Source organism: Cygnus olor, chromosome 1 (assembly GCF_009769625.2).
Source record: "Cygnus olor isolate bCygOlo1 chromosome 1, bCygOlo1.pri.v2, whole genome shotgun sequence".
Taxonomy (NCBI): domain Eukaryota; kingdom Metazoa; phylum Chordata; class Aves; order Anseriformes; family Anatidae; genus Cygnus; species Cygnus olor.
The window spans coordinates 143,291,532-143,313,565 of record NC_049169.1 but is presented as its reverse complement, the minus strand read 5'-3'; the positions used below and the strand labels follow the sequence as shown (position 1 = coordinate 143,313,565).

The 22,034-nt window shown below is 40.7% G+C and overlaps 1 protein-coding gene across 1 annotated transcript in view; it reads right to left on the bottom strand.

The window, feature by feature from the left end:
- Positions 1 to 22,034, bottom strand: part of NCK2 (NCK adaptor protein 2) — an 85,071-nt gene that overhangs the window by 23,100 nt on the left and 39,937 nt on the right. Inside the window, 1 exon segment of the mRNA XM_040536669.1 lies at positions 6,963 to 7,204. Coding sequence (XP_040392603.1) covers positions 6,963 to 7,188 — 226 coding nt within the window. The 5' untranslated portion in view covers positions 7,189 to 7,204.

The window sequence follows — 22,034 nt, the reverse complement described above, 5'->3', positions numbered from 1 at the left end:
CAAACGTCCTGGGGGAGCACTCAGTCCCCTCATCCAGATCACTGATAAAAATGTTAAGCAAGCCGGCCTCGGTACCGAGCCCTGGGGAACACCCCTTGTGACTGGCTGCCAACTGGACTGCACTTCATTCACAACGACCTTTGAGCCCGGCCATCCAGCCAGTTTCTTCCCCAGCAAGCCGTACATCCGTCCAAGCCACGAGCAGCCAGTTTCAGCAGGAGAAGGCTGTGGGAAACAGCATCGCATGCTTGGCTAAACAAAAGACTTCCTATCATTCTTTCTTTGAAATCTTTATAGATGACTAATAACTTGACAACCAGCTACGTTCTGTGGAGAAAAATCAGAATGCTGTTTTGATTTAAAAGATCAGATTTATTAAATGCCTGCTCTTGAGTGGAAAGACTATCACTTCTTACACGTCTGCAACAAGGAAGTCCAACAACACTAGGAGCTCAGTTCTAAAGAGAATAAAATAACTCAAGTTTGTCTTATAAGGCAGGGCTGTTTTTATTAAAACGAGCTCTGCAAGGTTTAAGAGACTGTGATATACACAAATGAATTTATTATACAATAAAAATGTGTTTATTCTTATAGTCACCATTTTTTATTCTGTAGTAAAATTTACCAGAAGGTGTCCAGAAAATATTGGAATTGAAAACAGCTTATTCAGAACTAATAAAAATATTTTCAAAGCAGTACTTGACCATCCTGTCATATTGCTAATTTAATGTGTTTTCTGTGATACTACAGCTAATAGGGCTATGGCAGTTTGTAGATAAATGACCACAAATTTATCAAATTAAGTTTATGGAAGACAATTTATAGCCAGGCCTGTGACAGAAATACTGCGTGCATTTCTCATGATTACACTTTTTAAAATAGTGTTGAAAAAATGGAAAACGTTCAGGTAGAAACACAACAGGGAAAAGTCCAGCAAGCAAATTTCACCAAGGAAATACTTAAGTAGTAATCTAATTTCAGGACTCAATAAAAGGATTTAGGAGTGACTGATGAATGTCGGAATACAACCTTGAACAAAGAAGAGCTTTCTGTTAGTAGATAGCTCTTAAATCTAGGGGAGGAGTTATGGAGAGTGACAGCAAATGGTAAGCTAGAGCAAATCAGGTAAGACAACAAATTTTTACATGAGGTTTAACTACAGATGGAGGATATTTTCTGAAACCTTTTAGTCAAGAAGGGTCAAACTTCTGCAAGGTATTGTGGCTAAAACACAGCAGCCTAACTGGAAATAATCAAACAGGAAAAAAAATAATCTTGGGCACGTGCTAGTTGAAAAAAACCTTCGGCTGCTGCTGGCATCTGTCAGAATCTGGGTAGAAAAGAAAAAAAAAGTAGGACATAACATGCCAGAACTACCCAAGTTTGGACACTAAGAGTTCATTTTTTTCCTGTTGTTTGTTTTTTATATCCTCAAAGCCAAAACAAGAAATAAAGACTGACCCCCACACAAGTTAAAGGCTGATGACATATTTGCGGAATTAGATTTCATGGCAATGGTTTAGCTTTGAGTTGAAATATTTGTATTAAAAAAGGAAGTACGCCAAGCCTCTTAATAAGCAGTGTTTTCCAGTGTTAAAGAAAGCAATGCATTAGAATGACCTATTCTGTATTTCTACATTTTACTAAAACGAGGTTGTTTTAAGAAAAAAAAAAAAAACTTCTCCTGGCAGTTTCCAGAAAGACACAGTAAAGGCTGTATTAATTTGCCCTCATAAGGGAAAATGTTAAGAATACACGTGGAAAAAAAAAGCTTTTATATAAATACATATATATAAAGGAAAACAATTTGGGGAGGGGAGAGGTGTAAAAACTAACAATTTCTAGAAATGATGATATATAAGCACTCGGGAACTGATGCACAGATCTCCAAACTGACACGGGTACACAACCCGGAGGTTGACAAACACAGGAAATTGTCCTGTACACTCCCAACACGCTGAAATAACGCACACGGAACGGTGATGCAAGGAGGGACCATTTTCTGTGCTTTACACATCGTCTGGCAATTCTTACTTTCCATGTGAAACATCCGGCATCCTGAGTGACTGAATCAAAAAAAGTTATGAAAACGTTTTTGCTGAAATATGTAGCTGAGTAAAGAAGAAATTTGAGGAGTCTCTCAGACAACTTGAACACTTCCATGACATCTTAACAAGACGACTTATTGCCTTCATTATCAACACTCATCCCTAGCACGTCTCTATTGTTCCTACGCATACCATGTACACTTGTCCTGTAATGTTGATGTCCAGTCTCTCTGCCTTTTAATAAACCTTTGTTTCTTTTGCTGGGCATCTGTTAAAACAATATATTAAAACTACCCCAAAAAAAAATCCTTTAAGGGTTTTTTATTTGACTGCTTATTAAAGGGAGCAAGGTGAGACACCTTTAAGAAACTACCAGCCTACAGTACTGGTTGTGAAGCAAAAGTATTGGACAGAAAATCATGGATTCACAGGAAACACTGGCACAATGCTTCCTGACCCCCCTTTGTCACTCACTTTTGGCAGGCTGCTGTCTGAGGAGCTGTACTGCTGGTAGGAAAATGATCTGTAAATGCATGAAAAAAATGCTGAAGTGTTTGGTTTTTTTTTGCTTACACAAAGCGAGTTCTTAAATATTTTTGCTTTCTTCACGTAATGGTTCTATTCAGAATGACAGAGATGAACCAGAAGATGCAGATCACTGATGCCACAGAAAAGGGATATTGTGGCTGTGGATTCAGAGAACTTGGAGGCAGCTCTGGGGTGGCACTGGCCAAACACCCATTCGGATCCACCAGAACCAGGATCCCTTCTAACCTTCCAACACGTGGGAATAATTATTACGGAAGATCTCGGTTTGGAAGATGTGTGCTGAAGGTCTCTTGCTTAGTATGACTTAACTGAAATGTATAAGAAATACCCTTCCCGCAAAATAAATACTGTACGAGGAAACTATTTTAAACTTCATTACAATGAATGAAAATGAAATTTTAATCACAGGCCTGGAAACTGGCTTTGCCTAAAGAATAGTAATAATTACCAGATTTCATTCAATATGAGCAAACAGAAGACAGTAATTTGACATGGCTAAATTGCCATTAACTTTCTACTCTCAGCATTACTCAATTAAGACAGAAAAGGGAATGAGAAGTTAAATCATTTAAAATACTTAGTAGGTGGCCTATACTCTACATTTCCTTAATTAAAATGGTCAGTTGTAGCTACGTGTCTAGGAAAGTTCACTTGAGAAAGAGATTTAAGAATACAGAAGTAATATCAAACAGAAAAATGATGAAAACAGACAACCATCAACATAAAAATCACAAGTCTTGAAATCTCTTAGTCATTTAATGAAAGAGAGAATCTTTGGAAAATTTCCCTGACGGCGGGACTAAAAGAAGATAGAAAATAACAGGGTAAGCCCGTAGAAGGAGGAAAAAAGGTTACTGGTGCATAAAAGGCTCTTGTTCTGCAAAAAGAGTAGGATATCTTGTCAGAAATTACTGGGGGTCATTTGGGATATGAAGTGAGCTGGTTTTCTGTCCAGAAGTAACTGACCTAACGAATGCATGCCAACAAGTGTTAATCAGCCTTTTAATTTGCATCCAATACATTTAAAAGAGCTGGTTCTGAAGGCGTTTTATTTGCTGATAGTCTTTTTGCAAGATGCTGAAGTACAAGGGAAATTCCAGAAGACTACCACAGTGCTGAAAAAAGGGAGGTATTTTAAAACAGCAAGCCGCATGACCCAGGTACATTCACTCCCCTGAAACCCAAGCCAAACAGCAGTAAAGCTGATGGGATTCCATTAATAAGTGTTAAGGGTCTGAAATTCAATTAATGGACAGTCAACAGTTTTAGGAAAATCAGTTTTTATCATCAAACATGCATGAGTTAATTCTCTGATGAGATTAGATTTTTTCCTGATAAAGGCAACTGCATAGAGGTAATAAAACTTTCGTACTGCACTTGGCTTTTTCTATGTGAGACACCGATGTATTAACTGGTGCCATAAACTTTCATCAGAACACACATTACATGGATTAAGAACTGCTTAGCTGATGCATCTTCAACAGCCAACTGCGGAGACTATTAATTAAAGAGCCATAGATCTTATGGGGTCTCACAATTTGAACTATGACTGGCGCTTTCATATTTACTGAAAACTGGGAAGTATAAATCAGCACTGGTAATTGCTGTGGATAACCGTAAGACTGGGAAATAGTTACAGGCAAATGTATGAGGTGGACGCCCCATCCCTGCAGGTGTTCAAGGCCAGGCTGGATGGGGCTTTGGGCAGCCTGGTCCGGTGGGAGGTGTCCCTGCCTATGGCAGGGGGCTGGGACTGGGTGATCTGCAAGGTCCCTTCCAACACAAACCATTCTACGGGTCTGTGCTATATTGCACAATGCACTACATCACTTGTGTGATAACGGTGCTTTCACACAAACTGTGTTTAAATACAAAGAAATGCTATAAATTAAGAATGAGGTAGGGAAAAGCAGATCTCCACAAGGGCACAACCACTTGCTGGAGCGCAAGGACTGACACCCATGACCACCATTCCCATCCGTGCTGGGTCAGTGGTTTTTAAATGTGAATTTTCTTGTGAGCTTAGGAGAGGCGCTAGACATATTCCTCTAAGGAGAACCTGAGAATTTGTTTCCCTGGACTCAGCAAAACTTCCCAAAACTGCCTCACTAGATCAAACATTAGTCTTCAATTAAAAAAAAGAAAAGCACAAAAAAGCACATTCTTGCTGCTCACTCAGAAGAAAGGATCCTCTAGGAAGGACACGCACTCTCCTCATTCTGAATGGGAAATTAGTCCTTAAGCTTGCCTGTCTTGCTGCACAGTAAGATTTACTGATGGACTTCAGCTCAGGAAAGGTAAAAAGAAAATTGTACAGATGTGTCTGGCACACAGTACATATTTAAGTTTCGTTATGCTAAGCAGTTCACTTTACTAAAACCATAAAGAAAGAAAACTCAAGCATCTGCATTTCTGTGTGAGAGGGGATGTCACGTTTAACTTGAGCCAACTTGTGGGCTACGTATGGCTAAGGCAGTTTCTCACCATCACAGGATGTAGCACTAGAGCTGCTTTGCGCTCCCTACGCTTAGCAGGTACACGTGGTCACTCCAAAAGAAAAACCCTGGCCTCTGCTGTTATGTTTTTTTCGGCCTCTACTGAATAAACTTCACACACAGATAAAATTACAAGCACAGGAGAATCGGTAGATTGCAGTTGTGGTCCTTCAGAACTTAGAAGTCTGTGCAGCTACACTCAAGAGGGCTGAGGGTTAAAGACATGACACGAGGGAAGGTTCAGACACGAAACCACCAAGGCTCTTTCTCACACCATTTTGTTGGTCACCGCCGTAACGCAACAAAGCGCCCTGCAGCATGCACCTCTCTTAGGGTCAAAGGGGTAAACGTGACCACATGCTAGGACGCTTCTGCGCTCCTTCACAGAAGAGAGAAGGAACCGAGGTACACATTGCTCTTGGATATAAATAAAAAACGTGTTCATTTTCACCAGGTAAATGCTCTCCACATTTTACTCTAACACTTGATGCATTATCACAACAGAAATGCAACTGGCACATAAAATAACTTCAGACAACATATACACACATATGTACACACACACATATTTTAAATAAGCTAAGTCTATATAAAGGAGCTTAAAATCAAAACTGGGATTTGGATTTCAACTAGTTCATTTATGCTGGAGCTTATTCTTCATACAAATCTTCGGAGAGTCATAATCACATTTCCTGGCATTTTAATGAATACATCACAAGAAAAAACTGCAGAAAGGTCTATTGTTTTAAATATTACCACCGTACATTTGGTGATAGCCTCATTTGCCTGCCACCCATTTTGCTGTCCTCGATTTGCATATGCTTCACGGCAGCTCAGCAATGGAGGACACGGTAATGACAAAGTGACCAAGAAATCCAAGCTGTTGGACAACAACACTAGCACTTGACACCCGAAGTAAACCTGCATGAGCTATTGCCATGTTACTTTTAAGTGAACCTTTTCATTTTCTAAGAAGTCCAATCCAAACACTATTTTTCTATTAATGAGCTGATACTTTCTACAGAAAAATGCAGCAGAATGAGTTTTCCCTACATAAGAGTTTGCAAAACACAGGCAGAAATCCAAACACGTGCAAAAACATCTCCAAAACACCTCCGGGTACATTGTTTTATTTATTACATCCTTAACCACCACCAGCAGGATTTTTAGCCTCTATATGTAAAACACCTCTTATCACTACGTTTAACTGTTACCAGCCCTATGCAAAGCCCTTTATTTTTCAGTCACTAAAAATCATTGCAAAACCAAAAAAATCAAACTCATTTCACCTGACTTTCAGATATATTTCTTCCAAATACACTCAATGTTTTTGAAAGGTATGTTATAATATAAGATGATACACTGTCATGAAAAAAATAAACGCAAATACAAAACACAGTACATATTAACAACTTGTAAGCAGAATGATTGTCATCTCAGACCACAGAAGCAGAACCCCTTGACACTGTGCATGGCCACACTACATAACCCCATTCGTGAAGTGACTTGGCTTTGCTATGATAGCTATGCTGAACAACCCATCTGCACCCTTTTATTTCTGAGAAGACTTGGCATGAGAGGAGAGGACTCCACAGTTTGTATCTCAATGAAAACACTGATCTTCAGCCACTGAAAATATATAACCTCTGACAAACTGGAACAGAAGTAAAACACTATTCTCCTGGATGCGATGTGAGAAAAACAGTTACAGACCACACCATTCTCCCCACCCCACTCTCTCCTTCCTTTCCCCCCCTCAGTCATCCAACATTTCACCTAAGGAAAGAAGTACGTTAAAAATATTTATATGCACATTGCCAATCTGAAGCTCAGCAAGCCAACTAAAATTCCAAAAAATAAAAGGACTTACCCAATGTGTCTTTCAGATTTTTAACCAGAGAACCTTTCTTCAAGCTGTTTTTTCGCTCCACATAATTTGATGGCACATATCCCGTTTTGTTGGCCGCGTTTCTTACCCTCCACCATGTCTTCGAATCATCTAATAGCCAAAGACGTTCATTTTTCTTGATGTCAAGTTCTTGGTCCTGCTGTGCAGTGTAATCCCACTTTGCAATAACAATAACTTCTTCTGTCATCTTTCATGGAGTCCTTCTGCAACAAAATAATGTAACATGTTCATCAATAAATTACATCATGCAAGTCTTGCTCAAATTTTTCAAGCTCTCCTGAAATAGGCGAGTAAAGGGAAGGGAAAACAAGAAAGCCATACAGAGAAAAAAATCTCAGAAGGGAACTGCTTTAAAAATAAGGAAAGTCCCACTGACCTTTCTTGCTTTTTCTGCCACTGAAATATGACAACACCCTGATAATGAAGTCTAGTCATAAGATCTTCGCTGTATATGAAATATTATTCAGATATATATTAACACAGTGTAAGTTATAATCCCCATTCCGTTTTTGCTATATGCGTTATAAAACTATCCCAAACCTAGCATTCGAAGTTCTGATTTGAGAAAAAAAATATAGCGGTATTCCAAAAATGTATTTCCTTCCATCCTAGTTTTCATACTTAATACATAAATCCTATACTCACAGTCAGACAGACATACTACTTAGAATTTTTCTGCATTTAAAGTTATCCATCTTTAAGTAGGAAGTTAAAACTATTTCAGTATTCAATACATTGGGTAATGTATTTTAGTGGGGAAATCTCTGCCACCAAGAGGGTACTGTTTCAGTAAGCCTCTGTCCAAATCATCTTGTAAAGGCAGCACACGAGTGCCATTTTAGGAGAAGCCTTTGCTTTGCTGCCAAGATGAGCACCCACTGTATTTTCCTGGGACCTACTGCCATTTCTTCCCTACCCTAAACTTCTCCAGAGTGCCAGAGAAGACTGAACAAATAGTCTTTTTTGACTTATCTGTAGCAAGAACTATCTTTTCAGAAGCTATTTGTCATCCACATGCCTCCACAGTTTCCTACGCATCAGGTAATTGCCAGGAACAGAGCAGCTCCGTGACAATCAGCGAGCACAACAGCGAGCAAGGAAGAAAGGAGTCCCAGGCCAGTACCACCGACATTCCAGCATATTATAATGCCAACCAAAACAGGGTTACTTTTATCCCCTAAATTAGAATCACAGAACCATCACGACTGGAAAAGACCTTAGGGACCACCAAGTCCAACCGTCAACCTGACCCGCTGAGCCCCATCAGTAAGCCATGTACCCTAACGCCAAGCCCCCACGTCTCTCAAATACCTCCAGGGATAGGGACTCCACCGTCTCTTCAGGCAGCCCATTCCAATGCTTGACCACCCTCTCCATGAAGAAATTCTTCCTGATATCCCATTTAAACCTCCCCGGTGCAACTTGAGGCTGTTTCCCCACGTCCTATCACTTGTGCCCTGAGAAAAGAGACTGACACCATCCTCGCTGCAGCCTCCTTTCAGGTAGCTGCAGAGAGCCCTGAAGTCTCCTCTCAGCCTCCTCTTCTCCACTAAACAGTCCCAATTCCTTCAACCACTCCTTGTTAATTTTTTATTTTTTTATTTTTTTAGAAATTCTTTGAAAAACTTCTGAGAAGTTGCTTCAAGTTTTCTGATTGCTGGGTTTTTGTTTGTTTGCTTTTGGGTTGGAGGAGGAGGTCAGGAAAGAGTGGGAGATGAGAATTTATTTGAAAATCAGTGTAGCAGACTACTTTTTTTAAAAGGGAAAGCTGTACATTTGCAATAAATAACAGTTTAGTAGAAGCAGATTCCAGACTACTTCAAATTATTCATGTCCAAGGATCTTTTTAGCATGATTTGACTTTGTTGCCTAATCCTTACCAGCCCACTAACCTAGGGTAAACACGGACACGTTAATAGTCTACTTGACAGAGAACTCAAAATCCATAACCTCATTCAGAAATTGTTCCGTTCAGCATGTAAGTTACACCACTTCTATTCAGAAGTGATATTGCATTCTATTCTGCAATTTGTAAGTACACACATACACTTCCTCCCTTTCCAAACAAAAAACGCAGAGGAACATACAGCAGTTAAAAACACAATTTGAGTATGGGTCTACGTAGCTGACAGCCCCAAAATGAATTTAAAAAGTTGGGATGTTTTGAACAGTAAAGAAGAAACAGAAGTCTTTCAGTTCAAAATGACTGTGGCGTACGCATACAGAATTGTGATATTTACAAGAAAAAATCATTATACCCTTAAAAAAATCCCCCCCTAAAACAGTAATGCTGTCTGACACTGACAAAGACATAGGAGAGCCTGAGCTCTGGAACGCCGTCTCCCATAAAGCACTCTGGTTTCTGACTCGCATGCAGTGGGCAGATAGCCTCCAGATCGATGCGCTGATGTAGCCATGGGGAGACTGCAATCAAGCGTGTGCTGGATGCCGCTGCCGTCAATATAAACTCTCTCTCCAAACCAGATCGATTCATTTTATCTCGGCAATTGTAAAATGGTCAATTCGCACTATTCCTGGGGATATGGAGAACATGAAGAAGCGAGCACTAACAGTGCAGCTGGCTGATGGTGCTCCCACACAGGTTCTGCTTCTAAAATGGTTATTTTCACAACACAGGCAGGCTGAAGTTATCTAGCCGTATTACAATCTGTTAATTAAAAATAACACATTAGGCATAACATTGCACTAATGACTGACGGAAAACTCTTAAACTCCTCCCATTCCTCTAAAGCTAAAAAAAATCACTGAGTTGTCCGCTGCTGTAAGAGTCACTGAGCTTTCCCCAGAGTGTTGGGCAAGGACAGAAGAGAAGCGCAAGAAAAAACATGTGTCAGGGCTGATGAGGTCAACTATAGGGTCCTTGGAAACTCCCTTGGGACAGGAGCCCTAAGCTACCTGATTTCCACAGCTCCAGCTTGGTGTTACACAGGAGTGCCACTCTGAATGAGAACTGCCATCACATCACAAGCAGACTCCTCGCATCTGTAGAAATGTAGGAAAGCCAAGTTTCTCAGGTGGCATGCTCATACACAGCCCAATTCAGTAAAGCAAGCTGGGTTTTGCTTCATGTTAATGGCACAAGCATCTCTGCCCAACAGGGGACAGGAATTACTCCTTTTTTATAAAGGGTCAAAACGCATCGTACATCTGCAGTTAAACATTTGTCCACTTAAAGCTGTCTGCATACATGCAGAGGGGTTTACTTTGTGTTTTTTTTTTTTTCTTTTAAGTGTGAGGGACCAGTATTAAAGTTCTTAAAGTTACTTTCTTAGGGTTGCTTCATTCGACTTGCTCCATCAAGGACAATCCAGTTCTTCCTGTGACATTTGCAGAGCTAAGATTTCCTTGTACGTGAATAAGGACACATTTGTTCTCCAGGAGGGGGGCTGCAGAATTAATGGTTTTGAAATGTTTCTGCCGCACAGCAATGTGCCAAACAAAGGATTAGAAGCAACGACATAACTAGATCTGGGGGAAAATGTAAGGAACAAAAAACAATGCAATCTTCCAAAGCATTTGAGCGTTCCATATAAATTTGACATGCACTCAGAAGGCAAAAATTCTTCAGTATGTTGCTTTCAGACTGCACAACCAAAACCAGTTCCTGCAGAGTCTAATGTTAACATGCCTCTTTCATATCAAGAAAACCCATTACTGCTAGGAGCATGCTAGCTTCTGGCACGTTCCTCTGCAAAAAGCTCACAAGTCCTAACAGTGAATTACCAAACCTCCTCCTCACATCAGATATGACAGCATCTCGCACTGCAGAAAGCACCAATAAAAAGCTTTGAAATACCTATGCAAGCAACTCCGAGTTCGTCAAATGCAACATAGCCACTTCTCACTACAAAGGATTGTTTTGCCTTAAAAAGCGTGTGTGTGGCCTTGGGTTTTTAGGTTACTGAATCTACAACCCAGACCTTCAAAAGGCGATCTCTGTATTAGCTACAGGACGTAACACTTCCAACCCCTCTTCTGCCTCCACTGCTAGCAGGGCCAGTAAGCTACTTGGTTTTACCACCCCTGTATTTGCCAAAATGTTGGAACCGATCAGTTGGAAACCACCAGTTCTGTGCTTTCACTGAATATTCATGGCCTACAAAAGCTAAAGCCAAGCTTGTTTAGCAGACAAGGGCTTTTGGAGATGGCATCCAGCTCTAACAACAAAAACGAGTGGTAAACGGCAAGGCTTCCAACTGGACGGGAGCACATCCCTTACTGGCCAGGCTTAAGCACTGAAACACAAGAGCAACCAGGCAAGCTTTGGTTATATCCCCAACACAGCTGTGAGAGTCCAAAAAATAAAAACTCTCTCTTTCCCAGAAAACGAGGCTGTTTAAACCCGATTTCTCTAGAAAATACACCATGTTTCTTTCTGGAGATTATAGCCAGAAGTTAAAAATGAAGCATGGAGAAAGTGAAAAGAATGACTGCAAAGCTTTGCAGGATAAAACTCTGACCAGTGGGTACTGCATTGAAATGACAAGTGGTTTTCTTAAGGGGACCTCAAGCAACTCCACTATAATGGCGATTTCATTAATGCTATCGATGCTACCATCAAAATTCCCAGTTATCTTTCCACGAGCTTCTGTGTCTACGGCTCCTAAGGTAGCAGCTAACTTGAGAGGTAACATCTGCACCGTGCTTCACCCAAGCAGCCACTAGCAGATAAAACCAAAGATAAAATACCTCAACAGCGAACTCCAGCACGATGTTGTGCGATACTAAAAGAGCTGCAGTCTTTGAACTGAAGACAGAACTTACTGAAGTATAAATGTCACGGAAAATGTCTTTGGGTACAAGAAAATTATTTTTTTAAAAAAATTATTTAGCTAGATGTAAAAGAGCAGCTTTTGGCAGCTACAGAAAAACACACGCCTTGGGGAAGGAAGACAAGCAAAAGTGAGATGGAAAAAAAAAACCTGAGTTATTGAGAATGGATTTCTAATTCATGCATAAAAACAACAGCTACCAGAATTTCCACTCTGTTCCTAAATATGGATGGTTCTGAATCAGTTTCCAGAAAAACTGCAACAACGCTAGGAATACCTGCGCGTAAGCATTGGATCGAGCTCAGCTGTTTCAAACACTTTGTCTCTTCTCTCCTGCTGATGGCTTGGATAGGAGACAAAGTCCTCCTTCAGTGGCAGCTGCACTACTCCAGAAGCCCACATGCAAATGTTGTAACACAAATACATCCCTGGGGGAGAGAGTGAGGCTGGAAACTCTGCTAGGCTAGGATGGCAGTGAACAAAATCCCAGCCAAGTTAAAGTCAGTTTTAAACAGACTGTACTGAAGTCCGCTCAGACAGGTGAGGGACATTAGCTAACCCTATGGCAGAACAAGGCGAACATCTGATACTGCTGCTCCCGCACGGACTTTATCAGAGGAAAACCTGGAAAAGAGGTGACATCCAATAACTATCAGTGGTTCAAGAATTTAACAGTGTTGAGGGAGAATAAAAAAAAGAACCATCCACTTACGGTCTTTGGAACCAACACTCTTAGCACTGAACCATGCAAGCAACACTATTTATGGGAACTTCAGCATAGAGGAACTTAATTTGCTCCCACAAACTTGTAAAACTGCTAGTGATTTGTCATATGAAATAAATTACTTGGTCAGTTGATAGCATCATCAATATAAAACTTCCTGAAGTTGTTACACAGATCTCACTCTCTACAGAGCTCCCCAGGCCAGGATTCTTTGTTTTCCTCTCCAGACAGGGATAATGAGTTTCTTCCACAAAGATAAATAGAGACGGGTCCACTCCAGTATGCCATTCGAACAGGCACCTTCTGCTTGAGCCTGACACAGGCACAGAGGGCCACCAGCTGAATGCCTGGACCCAACGGGCAGCAAAACATCTCCTTCTCTTGCCTCCAGGAGGAAGGCTGGGGGCTGTGCAGGGACACACAGGGTTAGCGAGGACAGCACGCGCGGGAGGCACGGCTGAGCTTTGAAGGCACCCTGAGAAAAGAAGCGGTTGCTCTCCCCCTGTGCACGATTCAGTTTGCAAAAAGGAACATGACTGAAAAATGACTGACAGTAATGCCTGAAAAGTAATCCCTCAGCAAGGGAACAAGCAAAAATTCTATTAATAGGCGGTGACAATGCATATAACAGACCGTTCTGGAATTGGATGTGCTCCTAAGAAAAGAGAGGCATTATGCTTAACTGGTACAGAGGCTCTTAGGTGACGCTGATGTACATAAGACAATCGCTATACAATATTAAGTCAATTCTCTTGGGTCTTGGAAGAATGAAAAGATAACTAATGAAACAGCAGAGTTTTCCCTAAGACCTGAGGGCTGAACAACCTCTCCTTCTCCCAGCCTGAAACTTTGAAACTGGGTTTCGAACCTGCACCCTGTGCTGCTGAAGGCCCAGCCACCCGCTGTCCCCTCGCTTCCTCTTTCACAGGCCACAGCAAATGAGCAACGCTTGGTCTTCCAAGGCAACACAGCTGTGGAAAATAAACGTTCAAAACACTTCTTCCAACAGGGACTCTTTCGCAGTAAGTGGATGGGCCTGCTGCATTCAGTAATTAATAAAATAACTTTTATTGTATCACTTCATCTGAAATATACTTTATTACACTGAAGCCTTCCTATTTATGAAGATGCAATCTATTCGAGCCTGCCTACTGCTTCAGGAGGTTTGAAGCTGCATCTTCACTTAAAGGTGTTTTATTTGTTGCATGTGTGTTTTTTTTGTTTGTTTGTTTTATATGTGCACCTGGATGGATAAACCAGCCATTCCATGCAGAAGGGGTTCAATAAAGTGCTGTTCTACATTGAGAATTAAGTTTCACTCAGCTCTTTAGGATCAGGAAAGCACCAAAGACCAAATTCAGAAGGAATTAAAAAGAACAGAAAAGCACATTCAAATGAAAACTTGTGAAAAAGAATACGCTTTTTGGACGTGCTGTTAGCTATTTCCGGTAGTGTTGCATTTCTGATGTTTGAAGTATGTATGTTTGGGGAAAACCAGGAAAATACCATCTCCTTCATGCAAAAGCCAAAGTTAACATAAAACAAGCACAATGTTATACATCTAATGATTGCTACAAGAAAGTCTTAAAATGCAGAAGCTTAAAAAGAGTAAACAAACTGACCCAAATTACAGCAAATAGCAGCCCTTTGTTGAAACTGGTAAAACCCTTTTGATGCTTTGTCACGACAGCTCTTCGCTGGAGCTCAGAGAAGTGGAGGTGGATCACATAAATGCCACCTTTTCTAGCTGCTTCTGCAGCTTAACACTTTAATACTGCATATAATGTGTGTCAGTCAACCTCAGGAGACATTATTTCTTTGGAAAGAGGTCACTGCAACAAAAATTATAACAAGGATACTTCCCCCACTTCCTTCTCTAAAGAAGGTTTCAACTAAATAGCGACCAAACATTCACCATCTGGCTATGCAGTTTTGAGGTGTCAAACAGATACCTGAGCAGAAAAATCTGCAACAGGGTAGAAGAGAAAGCACGATGGAGACTCACAGTCGATGCCTTGTTGGACTCGAGCTCAGCAACCCTCAATCTCAAGCTTTAAATTCAAGAACTGTGACTGGCCATCGAAATACAAACTCACAACTGGAAATTTAAAACCAATGGATGCATTGTTTTTATCAAAGGGAGAGTTAAGAAAAAGCTGAAATTGAACAAAGACTTCTCTTCATACTTTTAATTTAATGACCGAGGAACAGCAGGATTTGAATGCTTAAAGATCTATACGCATATTGAAAACATCACAATCTAACTACAGATACCAATACCTGTTGCAAATATATATATACACACATAAATAATCTCATACATATCTCGCACGCATACAAATATGTACACACCTCACTGGAAACCAGTGAAACAGTTCCTAGAATACTATCTGAACATATAAAATATGCAGACAAACAAAAAACAAATCAGAAATGTAAGGAGGCTTCAGACTGGGGATGGAGGAAAGTGATAAATACTAGCACAGAACCCATGGTTGAGTATAAAAACATACCTGGACTGCCTAAAGTTGCTGACTTTTAAAGCAAACGTGACAACTAGTTCGGGGATATTTCAATGCTAGGTCTTATTAGGATGCACTGACTATTGAGCTAAAAGTGATAGCTAAGTAAGTGCGAGTGATTATCATTAAATTTAATTTGATGTGCATTTGATGGCCAAACAGTCACAAACCATAGAAGCTGAAGTTGACACTTTAAGGAGGAGGTCAGTTTCCAAGAGCTGAAAACAATGATGAATGGAAACTGTAAAGAATAAATGTGAGCAAAAGATGTAAATAAGTTGATTAACTCTGAAGGAAGAATGTTTTATTACATTTTTGAAACTACTCTCACAATTTTGCATTTATGAAAGAACTATTATACGGTCAAAAGGACAGCCTATTTTTTAAAAACATGAGCTCAAAAGCCCTAAAGATTTTGTGTCCCCTCCCCCCTGCTCCTTTTTTTCAAAATGAAAAGTCTGACAGCAACAAGCACAAACGTTTCTGGAAATGCAAACTGAAGTATCAAAACAAGTACAGTCCATCTAACTAAGAACTGTAAAACATTATTAAAATGTGTCTGGCATAAATTAAACATTAGCAATAGAATTCACATAAAATTAGAATATTAAGTTTCTTAAACATGATTCAAGAAAAATTAAACATGATTTAAGAAAAAAGTGTTCAATATGTATTTCTACGCTATGGGATTATCCTACAGTGACAACTATTTTCTGTTCTGTCATTAGATAGGGTAGTAAAAATAGTAAGAATAATTAAACACTTAATCCTCAAACGCACCCTAAGATAGCAGAACTGCCCACAAAGCTTTTACAGTTTCAGTATCAACTCTGAAGAAAATTTGGAGCTATGAAGAAGTTCCAGAGAATTAAATCTGTGCTGCTAATTTGAAAGCATCAATTGAATGTCTTTGGTGACAATGCCAAGCAGTCAGCTTAAGTCTAACTCCAGAAAAATAAAGAAGAGACAAAGGATCCCCCCCAAAAAATACAGAGTATCAACACATTACGGATGTGCAGTTAGTACTTATTAAAAGGGCTTTCAGGAAGATAGGCATAATGATATAAACTTTTTAATATATATATATATATTAAAAAATTATATATGTATACATATTTCATTTCAGCTGCTGATTTAGGTCTATGCATCTACTTAAGTCAACATCCACAAGCTGACTGGCAGATCCAAGGAGTAACTTCCCAGGAAGGCTCAGCAGAAAACGCGAGTGCTTCTAGAAGGCCCTGAGCCATTTGCTCTCGGGTACAATAGTACAATAGTACTTAGCTTTGAGTCACTTGGAGAACAAAAAGAATAACTGCAGATAAATACTTGAGGGAGGGCGATACAACCTGGCGGACTGGTTAATTACATTTGAGATTTTTTTGGCCTATTCACTGCAATGATCCATTTCTGGTTGGCTCTAAAGATTATGCAAGTGCTTTTTTTTTTTTTTTTTTTTTTTAAGATGCCAGCTCTTACTAAAACATAATTGGGCTGCGCATCTTCAAAAAAGTGAAGGATTAGTCTTAATCAACCAGCAATTTGAAACTAAGCTAGCTAAGTAACATTATCGTGATGCTATCAAAACCCCTGCCCACACACATCTCGAACCCTCTTCCTCTTTTTGCCATCTATTGTTTAATGGCACGGTGCTGTGAGGTTTTGTTTTTTGTTTCTTCAAACGGATGCCTCTGACAGCTTTTAACCAGCACTTGCTCCTCTCTGCCCTACCGTGTATCTGGTGTCCCCATCTCTAATACGCTGCAGCTACACCACGGTGCCTTGCATCTTGGGTTACAAAACAACTGCAAACAGGAAACCTCAAGACTGGTTTGGTGGTAACGAATTTTTGCCTAGCTCCAATACAGCACAAAAGTTAAGCTTGTTTTCTGCCTTAAGAGTGGTTTAGAAGCCTTTTTAAAAGCTGCATAAAGGAGTAAAGAAGAATACAAACGAAACACACCCAGAAAAATCTTCCTTCCTGCCAAGGAGCCAGTGCGGCCTTTTACCGCTCGACAACACGAAGCCCCACTTCATACACGTTCATGTAACAACACGCTGCAAAAAGGAGTTTGAGAGAAGCCTCGCAGCCAATGTTTTCGTGAAGCCTGCCCCACGAATCAGTCCGTCCAGAGGAAGTGAGCAGGGACCGACCAAAATGCTCGTTCAACACGTGAACTCCCCGTTCAGGAAAGAGCAGCATGAACCGCAAAGCGCGCGCCCCCTGCGTGAGGCCTGCGGCCCTAAGGACGGCCGCCTTGGGGGGACTGGGCCCTGTGGGGCCAGATCCAGCTCTCCAGCTCTCACCCCGGGAGTGGGGAATAAATTCGTACCATTTATTTGGAAAAGCAGCAAGTTAAAGCATTACTTCTCTACCTGAAAGCAGAGAGAGAAAACCCTGGACAGTTACCAGACAGGCCGCAACCAAGAACAGAAACCTGAGGTCCAGCCTCCTATTCATTCACACAGCGATGCCCTAATTGTATGGGGCATTCACTCTGCTTCACGTTGTAACCTCCATACCATCTTCCCGATTTCAGAGTTATCTTTTTTTCCAATTAGTGGTACCGCGATGACCCAAAATTTCCTGGTCCGGGACACTTCAAGATACAAACACATAACAAATATGACACTCCAAATACTTCTTTTCCTGTTTATGTGATGAGCACGGAGGTGTTCTGGGAAGGCTAAGTTCTAAAAATCTTCTGATGTCTTCCTTGAAAAGGATATTTCTATACCCCTTCTGGAACAGCATGCCTATTGTAAGGTAGGCAGTGTTCATTTTTAGCTTCTGACAGATGATTTAAATTTCAAATTTCAAAAGACAAAAGCCGGTATTCTACAGGAACAAACTGGTATTACATTAACACACGTTCAGCAATACTAGTTCCGAGCCTTGTAACTTACCTATGCTTAAAAAGAAGTTATGGAGAAAGCACTCCCACAGGTCTTAGCTAAGCTAGAACACAGGATGGTCATCCATGCATAGGACAAAGGGTTTATAATAAAAAGCAATCTCAAGTCTTTCCCTACAGGTGGGATTACTATTAAGCCATCACCCAAGGACAACCTTCAGGAATTTAAAACCAACCAATCCACCAACCAAAAAAAAAAAAATCCACCATATTTCAGCTTGGTGGTTTTGTCTCTCTTTTTCCTTTAGAAATTTGTCTTGCATTTTTATTTCATTAGTTGATCTTTCATAACACATATTAACAGACATTACTAGCAATCTTCTCGAGACCAGGCAGAAAATGCTAAGACAGAGTATTTTTGGAGTTAGATGACTTTAAAAGTGCTTCAGCCAACCCAGATGGCGTTTTTGGAAGTAGGTATTTCTCCGTACCTTAAAGACCACACAAAATTGCATCTCTTCCTGTCCCTCTTATTATATACACTTACCAGAGAACACAATGAGCATCAGTTTAGTTAGCTCTGGTCTCGGTCTGCTGCAAGAAATAAATTTAAAGAAAAAAAAACAACAACGTCTGACACTAAAGCACCTCCGACCGCAGATAGCCAGCTCGCGTCACTTCTTACCCATCGCTTCCTCTGCCCCCAGCCTCCCGTGCTCGCCCCACCTGCCTTCAAAGCCTGGCCCTGTGCCTCGGGCTGGGGGCTTTCTCCTCCGCCCCCCCAGAGCCCAGTGCAGCTGCAGCTACTGCCGCTGAGCTGCTCTGCTGTGACTTCTTCCACGACCAGGCGAGGAGCTGCTTCTCGCTTTGTTCTGAATGCACTGCCATCACAAGCAATGCTTTTCTGCACTCTGGATAGCGATGGTGCAACCCCACACCGTGCAGAGAGGAGGTCTTCAGGCTCTTCAGCTGCACGCTGCACGAGGCAGATGTGAAGGAGAGATCTTATTTGGCTGCAGAGTAAACCAACCAGAACCCCAGCCTCTGCCTTACTCTTAGGTAAATACGGCAACAGCAACAGAAAAGAGCAGCAGCTTACCTGTTACTGAATTCTTTTAAAAGCGCTTCTAGAAAAGCCGCTCGGTGCACTTGAACTGGTTATTAGCTAAAGGAAACTTTTTTGGGGGTAGGGGGTGGACAACAAGACCTCGCCTCTGCTCTATAAACAGCAGCAGTGATGAATGGCCCAAACTCAGAATTACTTTATGGCTATTTCTGAAAGTCAGAGATATGGACAACCTTAATGTTTGCTGGTGTTTAGACCGTTAGTTCCCCGTTCCTCCCAGCAGACAAGACTTAAGTCTACTTGCACATTCAAAAATAGGCGAAAACCAAAAGCAAGATAGAAAAGAGGGGAATATCCTGGAAGAATACAACACCCATGAAGTGTCTGGATGAGACAAGATGAGAAATCACTTCCCAAACAAACCTCTCCATGGTCCCTTACAAAAGCAGGGTGCGGGGAGCCAAACACACAAAGTCGTAGAAAAACAGACACTGGTTTTAAAGTCAACATTTAGGTAGCATTACCTACACGACAGACTGACGAAACACGGTCTGTGGAATAACAAATTAAGCTTGCTGCTGCTCATGCACTGATGGTCTCACTTTCACACCAGCCATCAATAAGGCTAACCTTTCGCCTTGAAATTTCAAATCAGCCACCTCGGACACGGCGAAGGTTATGAAATTTTATAAAGGACGCACGCTTTAATTTCTTGAAGGACTCAGAAGGAAGTGTTCGAATGATTTGCTTCCGCTGTTTTTTCTCTTCCCTTAGCTCAAACATTCAATGATCTGTATGAATTATATTTCATTAGAAGGGCTAGTACATTTATGCACTGTATGAACAAAGAACAGTCCTCAAACGTAAGAAGTTTAACCTTGATCCTACACAGAAGGACACAGCTCAGAATCACTGTAGATTGCTACGTTTTACAGCTAATCCCTTGAAACACTGCTACCTACTTTTCCAGGGATTTCACTTTAAACTGTCTATAAAATGCTGAAAATAAAATTGAACTGCTGACCTTCTGTTCCCCAATAGAAAAATCATATATTCTAACTAGGAAGAGATGTTTTTTTCAGTTCAAAAGAGCATTTATTCCCACTAATAAAAGCAGTTTAAGCATAAAAAGAGGACCTTTTTTAATTTCTAGGCAATGCTTTACAGTTTTAAGCAATTTATCCATCACTTTACAAAAACCCTCAATCAATCTACCGAATGACATATTTTGAAAAATATGTATATTAAAACAATTTTTAACTTTTTATTTCACAGAGAACTAAGCACTTTAAAGTCCCTGTCCAGTCTCTGTTCCTGTGAGCTTTCCAGTTTGCTGCTATTTCAAATACTGAACAAATCCTTACACTTGTGGTTTTATTTGTTTATTTTACCAAATTGCCTGGAACAGAATTTTTATCCAATACAGAAAAGGTGTGTGTGGTGGTGGGGAAGACAAATGACAAATACTTCTTCAGTGAACTCTCACAGCAGAATTCTGTGCAGAATCTCACCAGAGCTCATGGTTACCCGAACACCTATTGCCCAAATCTAGAACAGAGTTTCTTAGGCAGAAAGCTACTTTCCAGAAGCAAGGTCTTTGACTGCTACAGGTTAAAATAATCGCTAGACATAAGATATCATCATTCTTGATTCTGTGCTTACGTGTGTAACCAAAGAGGCAGCTGGAAAGGTGCTGTATTAGATTTCATTAAAAGACAGCTAATGCCATTAAATTTATTCCTGTGTAAATTTGTGCATTGTTCTGAAGAAAATCAAACCCAAGACAGTTACTCAGAAACCCATCTTTTTAATTTCCTGATAAGAGATGTACACGGAGAAGGCATGATTTAAATGAAGAGACCTTCTTGCATCTTGTGTGAGATGTAACTGCATGCTACAACATCACAAGTCACTTGCCGGTCAAATCAATGACCGCTGTGCTAATGCTGCACAACACAAAAAGCATACGCAGTGGTGAAAAAGGGTTGCCTCCGTCTCCCCCTAAAGCTATCTGCCCCCCTTTGAGCTAATAACTTTGCAGAGTAAAAACTCTTACTACTCCCAAAACACAAATGCAGGTGAAATTCTAGTCATCCCCCTTTTCCCAATAAAAGAGGCTTCAAACCAACCTGTCCTGTAGATCTTAAAGTCATTTAAATTTGAAGTCAAGACCGAGCTCTCGGTCTGGAATGTTAGCAGCATTCATGTATTTTAAGAAAATTATTTCTTACATATCTTCCTCCAGTTCGAATGAGTTCCTCTTCCAGAAGAAACAGCACTTGTGAATACTCTGCCACATGACTACAGCAGGAAGCCTCTGTTAATTCCTCAAAGGGGAGGGCTACAAGGCAGCACCAAAAAGCAACACCATTCACAGAACAGGGACGTTATACAAGCATTTCTGTAGAACGTGCTCCAGAGAACTCAGATTACTGTGAGCAAGCTAAGGAGTGCACTTAATACTGAACTCTTACCTCTCAGTTCAAGGGTCAGCTGCTCTAACACCGCTTACACAGATAACCTAGAAAGTCATTGCACTGCTGTTAGCCCTAACGTGATTCTCCACTGCTCCAGAAGGTGAGCTTCTGAAAGCAAAGTTTCACCAGGCAGAGACTAGGAGTATCTGACTTGTTCCATATAAACAGTTAACCAAAAATAAGTCATTACAAGAACCTACATTTCTATCAATGAAATATATAACCAACGGAGACCAACACTGCCTGGCAGTGCTGGACTCTTTTTCTCCTTTATTCCTACTCTCAATGCCCGTGCTTGAACAAAATTGAGTCTTCCCAAACTCCTCTAAATATCCTCCTACTCTTTCATCTTCTGCCAGAAATTTCTCCTCAGCTCACTTTTCTGGATAAAATCCGCCTGCAATAAGGAAACCAGTTCAAAATTAGACATTTAGCTTTGGTTGCTACATTGCATTCCCTTTCATTTAGAAATGGTAGGTACTCTTACATGGATGGGATGTTCTATACTTGTGCTCTCACCACCCATTTTCATCCTTCCTCCCACCAGATAACAATAAAAGGCATCAACAAATGTGAAAGGGAAACAGTAGCAGCCA